Genomic DNA, 12,355 nt, shown 5'->3' with positions numbered 1-12,355 from the left:
GAAATGTTTGCATTATACTTACCGGTCGAGCATCCTGAATCTGAAAGTTTGAAATGTGAAATACCCCATTTCCTTTGAGCATTATGTTGGTGCTCAAAATGTTTCCGATTTTGGAGCATTTCGAATTTCAGATTTTTGGATTTGGGACACCCAACCTGTGTCTTCTTTTAATTTTCTATGACATGTTTAATGGCTGCATAGTACTTTTAATCATTTCTAGATGTTTTACAAATTTTCTTCTACATAGAATTTGACATTCATCTAGCACCTCCTTCCTCCTCCATTGTATCAAGGATCTGTGGCAATGAGCCGAGATTGCACCACTGCACTCCAGACTGGGCAATGGTGAGACTCCACCTCAAAACAATAAATAAATAAACAAACAACAACAAAAAAGTCTCTAGTGGAGAAATTTCTTTCATATGTCATTGTCATTCAATTGTTCATCAAATATCACTGAGTGCCTATTATGTATTAGCACTGTGCACTGATGATACAATGGTGAATAATATAGACATGATTCCTGCCCCCAGGGAGCTTATATTCAATTGAGGGAGTAAACCACCCCCACTGACCAAAATGGAGTAAATTAAATTATAAACTGTGACATGGGTTAAGGAGAAACAAAGTACACACTGATATAAATCTACCACCATTGCACACTTTAAAATATGAATGATTTGTCATGTTATTGGGGCATCAGATTCTTCTCAACCATGCTAGTTAAGACTTCCTTTTTTGGAATTTGGATTTTGAAACTCATCATATTTTTCTTTGGCTGCTAGGAAGAATGAAATTAATGTGGGCCCCAACTCTACCAATTGGTGTGGTATAAATGACTGTGTGTCACTCTTAGCCTCAGTTTTATTTTCCTATCCATATCTTTTCTATGGCCTGATGCCAGTGACACATTTTTATACATTCATGTTCCATATCATTTGGAAAACTGCCTCAAATCCTTTATGATCTTTAGTGAGAGTTTACATTATCCATTCACATACATATACATCTATCACAGGCAATTAATATAAACTACTGAGACAAGGTGTTATGTTGGTTTTCCATGATAGCATGACAAAATGTTAAATTATAATGTTAAAATTCCATGCTCAGTAGAGACACAACGTTTTCCTTCATAAACAAGAATTCCTTCCCAGATGTTATGTTTGTTTTGGTTGTTCGGTATTTTCTTAAAAAACATCATCAGATGAAAAATTATGATAAAACTCTTCTCACAAAAAAAAAGAATACAAAATTAAAATCAAACTGAACCATCTCAAGAGTACGTTATGAAAGATATCTAATTACCTCATGTAAAAAATGTAAATACATATGTAATACATAAAAAGAATTAACTAGCCAGATTAATTTTTCTTTGATTTTCTTTTGTTTTAAAATATCTTTGTTGAACTGTAATTTACATGCTATACAATTTACCTACTTAAAATACATAATTTAATAGTTTACGTATATTAATGGAGTTGTGTAACTATAACTATAAGTTGAGTTTAGAACATTTTTATCATCCCAAAAGGAATTTAGTACCCATTAGCAGTCCTGTTCCGCTCCTAGCCCTAGGTAACTACTAATCTACTTTTCATTTCTAAAGATTTGTCTATTATGGACTTTTCAATTAAATAAAATCCCACACTAGTAGGATTCTTTCACTTAATATACTTTCGTGACTGGTTTCTTTCACTTAATATAATGTCTTCAAAGTTCTTGCATTTTGTAGCATATATCAGTACTTCAATCATTTTTATTGCCAAATAATATTATATGGATATATCACATTTTGTTTACTGACTCATAAGTTGGTGAACATTTGGGGTTCCCTTTCTTTTACTATTGTTCATAATGCTTCTATGAATATTCATGTACAAGTTTTTGTGTGGACATATTTTAACTTCTCTTGGGTATATATGAGGAGTAGAATTGCTAGATCACATGTTAATGCTATAATTTTATTTTTTGAGGAACTGACAAACTGTTTTCCAAAGCATAGGTTAAATTTTACAGATATTAAAATAAAAAATGCCAAGAACATCTAAAGATATAAAAATGGACCTGGCTTCAATAATTATTTTCAGATTAAAGACTTAAAACATACAAATATGTTTGTGCATTACTTTCAGGACTTGTTTTTACTCAGTTTGTGATTCAACATTTCAGTGGCATTTTGGGAGGGAAATCTTGGCCCAAAACTTAGAAACTTAGCTCCTTATTGATAAGAAGGCTGCTTAAATGAAATCTCTGCAATTTAATTGGCTATCATATGGAAAAACAGAAAATCATAAACAAAGCTACTCAAATAACTTTGAGTATTTATTATACTTTATGTTACTATTATTACTGCCTAGAATGCATATAAACTTGTTTTGAAGACACTCCCAGTATTTTCCCAATTTTCTTTCATTAATATCTCTTGGGATCAGTTTTTTACATCTATAAAATGAAGGGTTGAACATAGGAATCATAAGTGATTCTTACGATTCCATCTCTAATATCTCACTATTCTCTATTACAGTACTCTGCTAAGTCATAAGTCGGATTGCAGTTGCACTTGTCTGAATTTGTATTCGCCGTTGTCATTGTAAGTAACGCAAGAGTGAATGAAGAAACCGTCATGTGGCATCTTCAACCACAGAATAATTTTTTTCAGTAATAAAATGGTTGAGAAATAAACTTAAACTTAGAATACGCAGAATAATGACTCCATTGCCTAAAGAATTTAGATCTTTGTAAATTTCATTTTGTTTCTTTAGAACCACCCCTGCCCCGCACCACTACCGGAAGCCCCGGGCAGCAGGCTAATCCCAAGCATCCCAATAAGAATGTCACGGATTCACTGGGGCTGACCTGTTTTCCTCAGGGATATGAAGAGACATGAACTGCAGAGGATCCAAACACTGCACCAACCAGCCTTGGCGTTCACTTATTCGAGACACATCTACCTTCAAAAACTGGTTGGGCATTCTGCTCCACAGGACGTGTGACAGGAACTGCACGTGGAGGCGCGGGGGGCACTGCGGCACGGGGTTCTTGTGTTCACTCTTGAATAATCCCGCCGAGAGAGGCATCACATTCTAGGGGATGGGGAGGCAGAAAAAGAATAAATGTAGAACATCCCTTGGGGTTCACAAAGTAATGACTAGAATTCTGCACAGGACAGAGACAGGGAAAGTAAGATAACCCTATGAGTCAAGCAAAGTCAACACAAGAAATCATAGAAATTGGGTTGAAAAGTTTCTGAAAGGACAAACCAGGAAATACATTGTGAGAGAGAATACCTACACCTTCAGGGCAGTCAAACAGGTTTCGGGATGTGTCTTTCCCATATACTGAATGGCACAGAGAGAAGGCCAAGCATACCCATATATCCTTTATATTTCTTTACCAGGCTGGGACCTCCGGGAAAGCTGGCAAGTCTTTAGGGACTCTCAGTGCCAAACTTCCTGAATGACAGATAGGTCACATCCCCCTGGCTCTCTCTCTCAATATCTGTTCTCTGTCACCCAACTCGTCCTTAAAACACTTCCTCTAGCCAGAAGTATTCCAGATAAATCTCAACAGATAAGCCTGACTACTGAATAAGAAAACAGAATATGTTAGGCATTAACAAACGTACTTATTTCTCCTCCACCTCCAGTATCATCTTCAGCCATCCTTAATTCTTTCTGTCTGGTGTCAAAGAAAGAGAGGTCTCTGCTTTGCCAAAAGCTTCTTCATTTATCTATGATCTTGACAACACCGATGCCTGCCTCTTATGGGACCATAAGAAAACCATTATCTCATATTTCTGCATTACCTTCCATCTCTTCTTCTCCTCTAGAGCCCCCTCAACCGCATGCTGTAGACTGCCTCATCCTCAAACTGCCTTCCTATTGCCCTCTAACAATAGGGGGGGGAAATCAAGTACTGGTTTAAATACTGATGATATGCTAATGAATAAAACTAGCAAAACCCCTGCCCTCATATAGCTTCCATTTTTCTCACTGAAAGTATGAAATAAAATCAATAAGTAAATTAAATGAATTAAATGGTATTTTAAAAGAGATGTCATGGGCCTGGGGGTTTGGGGGACAGAAAGCTAGAATGGGGGAACCAGAATCGAGGGCAGCAATTTTAAATGGGGTTGTCAGAATGGGCATCATTGAGAAAGCAACATTTAAAGAAAGACTGGGCCAGCCACCATGGCTCACGCCTGTAATCCCAGCACTTTGGGAGGCCGAGGCAGGTGGATCACTTGAGGTCAGGAGTACAAGACCAGCCTGGCCCACTGCTAAAAATACAAAAATTCGCCTGTAAAAAAAACAAAAATGGTGGCATGTTCCTATAGTCCTAAATACTCAGGAGGCTGAGGTGGGAGAATTGCTTGAACCTGGGAGGCGGAGGTTGCAGTGAACTGAGATCGTGTCACTGCACTCCAGCCTGGGTGACAAGTGAGACTCTGTCAGAAAGAAAGAAAAGGGAAGGGGGGAAGGGGAGAAGGGGGGAGGGAGGGATGGAGGGAGGGAAGCAAGGAGAGAGAAAGAGAAAAAGAGAGAGAGAGAGGTTGTAGTGAGCTGAGATCACATCACTTCACTCTAGCCTGGGTGACAGAGTGAGACTCTGTCAGCAAGAAAGAAAAGGGATGGGGACAAGGAAGACAGGAGGGCAGGAAGGAAGGGAGGGAGGGAAGGAGAGAGAAAGAGAAAAAGAGAGAGAGAGAGGTTGTAGTGAGCTGAGATCACATCACTGCACTCTAGCCTGGGTGACAGAGTGAGACTGTCAGCAAGAAAGAAAAGGGACAGGGACAAGGAAGGAAGGAAGGGAGGGAGGGAAGGAGGGAGGAAGAGGGAGAAGAGAAGAAGAGCGAAAGAAGAAAGGAAAAGAAGAGAAGAGAGCAAGCAGTCCAGTCTGGATGCATTCAATTTGTGATAGCTATTAGTCGGCCAATGAAAATGTCAGTAGAAGTCAATAGTCAATAGATGACTGAATATATCAGTCAGGCTTCTGAGAAACTACCACTCCTTGTCCAATTTTGTTAAAAAAAAAAAAAAAAAAAAAGGTCAGTCTGAACTTGCTGCCTCCTTTCTCTCATTTCCAATCTTGAATTCACTGTCACACGGCTCCTCTCATCATTTTTTAATATAATAATTGAGACAAGGTCTCCCTCTGTCACCCAGGCTGGAGTGCAGCAGCGCAATCACGGCTCACAGCAGCCTCCATGTCTGCACTCTCAAGTGATCCTCCCACCTCAGCCTCTGGAGGATCTGGGACTAAAGGCGTGCACCACCACATCTGCCTAAAATAATTTTTTATTTTTTGTAGAGATGGGGTCTCACTATGTTGCCCAAGCTGGTTTCAAACTTCTGGGCTCAAGTGATTCCTCCGGCCTCCCAAAGTGCTGGGATTACAAGCATGAGCCACTGAGACCAGCCCCTCCCCCACTGTTTTGCTGAAATTCTTCTGGCAAGGCCACCAAAGCCCTCCTCATTAACAAAAGCCAGGAATTCCTTTACTCCGAGTTGGATGAGACCATCTACGGCATCTGCTGTTAGCCACTCCTGTTTAGAAAACTCCATCCTCGCTTGGCGTCTACTAAAATGTCTCTTTCAGTTCTTCTCCAACATTCTTGACAGTTCTGCCCTCAGCCTATCTCATAGGTTCCTCTTTTTTAGTTGATACAACCAGGCTCTCTCCTCAGCCATCTCTTCCCACTCTCTACATCTGCCCTCAAATATTCCATTCACACTCAAAGATGAATTACAACTGATTTCTTGATGATGAAAATTTTAATCTCCAGCATAGCTCTTTTTAGCACAATGGTGTATACATATGTGTATATAGGTATGTATATTGTATATAAATTTATTGAGTATATAAATTTGCTGTATACCATGTATAAAGCACTGCTCAAGATGTTTAGTTATATTAACTCCATAAAACAGATACTGTGAGCCCCATTTTATAGATGCAGAAACTGAGCTCAAATAATTTAAGAAAGATGTCCAAGGTCACCAAGCCAGCCTAATAAAACTATCTACTCTATTCACTCCAATGTGTGCCTGGAACCTCAACTTTACAATTGCAAAATTAAGTTCAACCTTTTTTCCTGAATTTCAAAAAGCTCTTCTACTTTTTGATTAGCATGGTCAAATTGTCCAAATTAAAATTTTAAATCAATCATTCATTCTCAGTCTCCTTGAGATCCTGAATTCCATTCATCTACAAATTCTATTCGTCCAATTCACTGTTAAATCCTACTCTTTTTTTTATTATACTTTAACTTCCAGGGTACATGTGCACAATGTGCAGGTTTGTTACATATGTATACACGTGCCATGCTGGTGTGCTGCACCCATTAATGCGTCATTTACATTAGGTATATCTCCTAATGCTATCCCTCCCCCCTCCCCCCACCCCACAACAGGCCCCAGTGTGTGATGTTCCTCTTCCTGTGTCCAAGTGTTTTCATTGTTCAATTCCCACCTATGAGTAAGAACACGCGGTGTTTGGTTTTTTGTCCTTGTGATAGTTTGCTGAGAATGGTGGTTTCCAGCTTCATCCATGTCCCTACAAAGAACATGAACTCATCCTTTTTCATGGCTGGATAGTATTCTGTGGTGTATATGTGCCACATTTTCTTAATCCAGTCTAACATTGATGGACATTTGGGTTGGTTCCAAGTCTTTGATATTGTAAATAATGCCACAGTAAACATACGTGTGCATGTGTCTTTATAACAGCATGATTTATAATCCTTTGGGTATATACCCAGTAATGGGATGGCTGGGTCAAATGGTATTTCTAGTTCTAGATCCTTGAGGAATCGCCACACTGTCTTCCACAATGGTTGAACTAGTTTACAGTCCCACCAACAGTGTAAAAGTGTTCCTATTTCTCCACATCCTCTCCAGCACCTGTTGTTTCCTGACTTTTTAATGATCACCATTCTAACTGGTGTGAGATGGTATCTCATTGTGGTTTTGATTGCATTTCTCTGACGGCCATTGATGATGAGCATTTTTTCGTGTCTGTTGGCTGCATAAATGTCTTCTTTTGAGAGGTGTCTGTTCATATCCTTTGTCCACTTTTTGATGGGGTTGTTTGTTTTTTTCTTGTAAATTTGTTTGAGTTCTTTGTAGATTCTGGATATTAGCCCTTTGTCAGATGAGAAGATTGCAAAAATTTTCTCCCATTCTGTAGGTTTCCTGTTGACTCTGATGGTAGTTTCTTTTGCTGTGAAGAAGCTCTTTAGTTTAATTAGATCCCATTTGTCAATTTTGGCTTTTGTTGCCATTGCTTTTGGTGTTTTAGACATGAAGTCCTTGCCCGTGCCTATGTCCTGAATGGTATTGCCTAGGTTTTCTTCTAGGGTTTTTATGGTTTTAGGTCTAACATTTAAGTCTTTAATCCACCTTGGATGAATTTTTGTATAAGGTGTAAGGAAGGGATCCAGTTTCAGCTTTCTACATATGGCTAGCCAGTTTTCCCAGCACCATTTATTAAATAGGGAATCGTTTCCCCATTTCTTGTTTTTGTCAGGTTTGTCAAAGATCAGATGGTTGTAGATGTGTGGTGTTGTTCTGAGGGCTCTGTTCTGTTCCATTGGTCTGTATCTCTGTTTTGGTACCAGTACCATGCTGTTTTGGTTACTGTAGCCTTGTAGTATAGTTTGAAGTCAGGTAGCATGATGCCTCCAGCTTTGTTCTTTTGGCTTAGGATTGACTTGGCAATGCAGGCTCTTTTTTGGTTCCATATGAAATTTAAAGTAGTTTTTTCCAATTCTGTGAAGAAAGTCATTGGTAGCTTGATGGGGATGGCACTGAATCTATAAATTACCTTGGGCAGTATGGCCATTTTCATGATATTGATTCTTCCTACCCATGAGCATGGAATGTTCTTCCATTTGTTTGTGTCCTCTTTTATTTCACTGAGCAGTGGTTTGTAGTTCTCCTTGAAGAGGTCCTTCACATCCCTTGTAAGTTGGATTCCTAGGTATTTTATTCTCTTTGAAGCAATTGTGAATGGGAGTTCACTGATGATTTGGCTCTCTGTCTGTTATTGGTGTATGAGAATGCTTGTGATTGTTGCACATTGATTTTGTATCCTGAGACTTTGCTGAAGTTGCTTAACAGCTTAAGGAGATTTTGGGCTGAGATGATGGGGTTTTCTAAATATACAATCATGTCATCTGCAAACAGGGACAATTTGACTTCCTCTTTTCCTAATTGAATACCCTTTATTTCTTTTCCTTGCCTGATTGCCCTGGCCAGAACTTCCGACACTATGTTGAATAGGAGTGGGGAGAGAGGGTCACTTGTGCCAGTTTTCAAAGGGAATGCTTCCAGTTTTTTCCCATTCAGTATGATATTGGCTGTGGGTTTGTCATAAATAGCTCTTATTAATTTGAGATATGTCCCATCAATACCTAATTTATTGAGAGTTTTTAGCATGAAGGGCTGTTGAATTTTGTCAAAGGCCTTTTCTGCATCTGTTGAGATAATCATGTGGTTTTTGTCATTGGTTCTGTTTATATGCTGGATTACGTTTATTAATTTGTGTATGTTGAACCAGCCTTGCATCCCAGGGATGAAACCCACTTTATCATGGTGGATAAGCTTTTTGATGTGTTGCTGGATTCCGTTTGCCAGTATATTATTGAGGATTTTTGTAACGATGTTCATCGGGATATTGGTCTAAAGTTCTTTTTTTTTGTTGTGTCTCTGCCAGGCTTTGGTATCAGGATGATGCTGGCCTCATAAAATGAGTTAGGGAGGATTCCGTCTTTTTCCATTGATTGGAATAATTTCAGAAGGAATGGTACCAGCTCCTCCTTGTACCTCTGGTAGAATTCGGCTGTGAATCTGTCTGGTCCTGGACTTTTTTTGGTTGGTAGGCTATTAATTATTGCCTCAATTTCAGAGCCTGTTATTGGTCTATTCAGGGATTCAACTTCTTCCTGGTTTAGTCTTGGGAGGGTGTATGTGTCGAGGAATTTATCCATTTCTTCTAGATTTTCTAGTTTATTTGCATAGAGGTGTTTATAGTATTCTCTGATGGTAGTTTGTATTTCTGTGGGATCGATGGTGATATCCCCTTTGTCATTTTTTATTGCATCTATTTGATTCTTCTCTCTTTTCTTCTTTATTAGTCTTGGTAGTGGTCTACCAATTTTGCTGATCTTTTCAAAAAACCAGCTCCTGGATTCATTGATTTTTTGAAGGATTTTTTGAAGGGTTTTTTGTGTCTCTATCTCCTTCAGTTCTGCTCGGATCTTAGTTATTTCTTGCCTTCTGCTAGCCTTTGAATGTGTTTGCTCTTGCTTCTCTAGTTCTTTGAATTGCGATGTTAGGGTGATAATTTTAGATATTTCCTGCTTTCTCTTGTGGGCATTTAGTGCTATAAGTTTCCCTCTACACACTGCTTTAAATGTGTCCCAGAGATTCTGGTATGTTGTGTCTTTGTTCTCGTTGGTTTCAAAGAACATCTTTATTTCTGCCTTCATTTTGTTATGTACCCCATAGTCATTCAGGAGCAGGTTGTTCAGTGTCCATGTAGTTGAGTGGTTTTGAGTGAGTTTCTTAATCCTGAGTTCTAGTTTGATTGCACTGTGGTCTGAGAGACAGTTTGTCATAATTTCTGTTCTTTTACGTTCTTTTACATTTGCTGAGGAGTGCTTTACTTCCAACTATGTGGTTAATTTTGGAGTAAGTGCAATGTGGTGATGAGAAGAATGTATATTCTGTTGATTTGGGGTGGAGAGTTCTGTAGATGTCTATTAGGTCCGCTTGGTGCAGAGCTGAGTTCAACTTGTTAACTTTCTGTCTCGTTGATATGTCTAATGTTGACAGTGGGGTGTTAAAGTCTCCCATTATTATTGTGTGGGAGTCTAAGTCTCTTTGTACGTCTCTAAGGACTTGCTTTATGAATCTGGGTGCTCCTGTATTGGGTGCATATATATTTAGGACAGTTAGCTCTTCTTGTTGAATTGATCCCTTTACCATTATGTAATGGCCTTCTTTGTCTCTTTTGATCTTTGTTGGCTTAAAGTCTGTTTTATCAGAGACTAGGATTGCAATCCCTGCCTTTGTTTTCCATTTGCTTGGTAGATCTTCCTCCATCCCTTTATTTTGAGCCTATGTGTGTCTCTGCACATGAGATGGGTCTCCTGAATACAGCACTGATGGGTCTTGACTCTTTATCCAATTTGCCAGTCTGTGTTTTTTAATTGGAGCATTTAGCCAATTTACATTTAAGGTTAATATTGTTATGTGTGAATTTGATCCTGTCATTATGATGTTAGCTGGTTCTTTTGCTCATTAGTTGATGCAGTTTCTTCCTAGCATCGATGGTCTTTACAATTTGGCATGTGCATGTGGCCGGGCGCTTGGCGCCAGCAGCAAGAGCCCCTTGGGGCCACCTCACGGGGTCAGTGAATAAACAATCAGAGTAGTGGTATTTCACCTCCGGCCTTGCCCCACCCTGTCCCCTTGCAGGGACAGGGGGGCGCCGGGGGCCTCCCACTTATTCTACACTTCTCATGTTTCTTCACCGTGCCAGACTAGAGTCAAGCTCAACAGGGTCTTCTTTCCCCGCGGATTCCACCAAGCCCGTTCCCTTGGCTGTGGTTTTGCTGGATAGTAGGTAGGGACAGTGGGAATCTCGTTCATCCATTCATGAACGTCACTAATTAGATGACTAGGCATTTGGCTACCTTAAGAGAGTCATAGTTACTCCCGCCGTTTACCCGTCCTTCATTGAATTTCTTCACTTTGACATTCAGAGCACTGGGCAGAAATCACATCACGTCATCACTCACCACGGGCCTTCGCGTATTCATTTCTTCTATAAAATATTTTCACATTTATCATTTTTCATTCTGACTTCCATGGCTCTAATCACTGTCTTCCATGTAGACAGTATCAAATTACTGACACCTCATTGCTACTGATTATTCTCATTCTTGCCCACCTCCACATTAATAACAACATATTTTTCCAAAACAAGTTTCATTATGCTCAATCCCCTTCTTCAAATTTCCAATGGATTTCCCCCGTCTATGTAATAGGTGCTAACCTTTTCACATGGCACACAAGACCTTTTCAACTTGGACTTGCTCTACCTTTTATCCATCTTAATCTCCAGCCACATTCTGGAAGGCATCCTTTGTTACGGTTACACTGAATTCCTTAACCTTCAGCATGTTCACTCTTACATATTTTTGCTTCTTCTCATCCTCTGCCCAGAATAACCTCTCCTAATAAACGTACCCCAAGAGCTCCTATTTTACAGTTAGTAATCAAACTAAATGTTACCTCTTCTTTGAGCTTTAGCTGATCCAACCCATCCAACTGAGTTGTTCTTTCATTTATGTTACTGGAGTATTCCATACATACCACTATTGTAGGTGGCATGGTTTCAGATCTTTAAGTCCATTCATTAGCTCACCTATGAGTTCAATGATTACTGCAATGTGTGTAATCTCGGCACTTTTTTTCTATAGACCTTTTATTGAATAGGCCTTTTATTGAATAATATACACATGATAACTAAAGAGAAACACTTTTTAATTATTTTGTTACCCTTGTGACCTGAAAGAGATTTTCAAGCATGGCTATCTTTTCTTGAAAGAATGATTTATTTGATTCATATCAGTACTAATATACTGAATTCATTTCAGAATAAATCAATGCTGTATCCTAATAGAAAAAATACAAATACAATACCAGGAATGAGTTTTATTACCTTTATTCTTCCCAACTCAAACTGGAAAACATTGGGACTTGTAGCTTGTGCAAAAACCGCAGGAAATAATTTTGTGCTCGGTTCCACCTGAAATACACAAATGAATTTAATAATGTTAGTAATGAAACAAGACAAGGGAAAAAGTTTTTCTTTATAACAACAAAGGAATACTTTACAGAAGGAGCCCAGAGATTTTCCCTTCTTGCATATTGATTGATGTGCTCCTTCAAGAATTAGAGTATTTCATTACTATGTGAACACTGCTTGGGGAACATACTCTGTTTACTCTGAAGGGCTTATGGCATTGTCATTATTTAACAGAAGTAAACATACATAATTAATCTAACTTTTTCCATTTTCTTTTAATTTCTAATTTACTGTTTTTTAATTGACACATTGTAGATATTTAATGGGGTGTAACATGATGTTTTGATACCTGCATACATTGTGTAATGATCAAATCAGGGTAATTAGCATGTCTATCACTTTGAACATTTTTCATTTCTTTGTGGTGAGAACATACAAAATCCTCTCTTCTAGCTATTTTGAGATATACAATACCTGACGGTTGACTATAGTCACCCTACTGTCCAATAGGACACCAGCGCTTATTCTTCCTTTC

The 12,355-nt window shown here is 38.8% G+C and overlaps 1 protein-coding gene across 3 annotated transcripts in view; it reads right to left on the bottom strand.

The window, feature by feature from the left end:
* RYR2 (ryanodine receptor 2) overlaps positions 1–12,355 on the bottom strand; it is a 790,171-nt gene that overhangs the window by 219,267 nt on the left and 558,549 nt on the right. For all 3 annotated transcript variants that reach the window (XM_063708024.1, XM_063708025.1, XM_063708026.1), the window contains exons 34-35: positions 11,734–11,820; positions 2,860–3,086 (exon numbers count right to left, since the gene is read on the bottom strand). In XM_063708024.1, coding sequence (XP_063564094.1) covers positions 2,860–3,086; positions 11,734–11,820 — 314 coding nt within the window. The remainder of the gene's footprint in view (positions 1–2,859; positions 3,087–11,733; positions 11,821–12,355) is intronic.

This window comes from Gorilla gorilla, chromosome 1 (genome assembly GCF_029281585.2).
Source record: "Gorilla gorilla gorilla isolate KB3781 chromosome 1, NHGRI_mGorGor1-v2.1_pri, whole genome shotgun sequence".
NCBI lineage: Eukaryota > Metazoa > Chordata > Mammalia > Primates > Hominidae > Gorilla > Gorilla gorilla.
The sequence above is the reverse complement of the archived record's forward strand: the minus strand, read 5'-3'. Positions and strand labels throughout refer to the sequence as shown.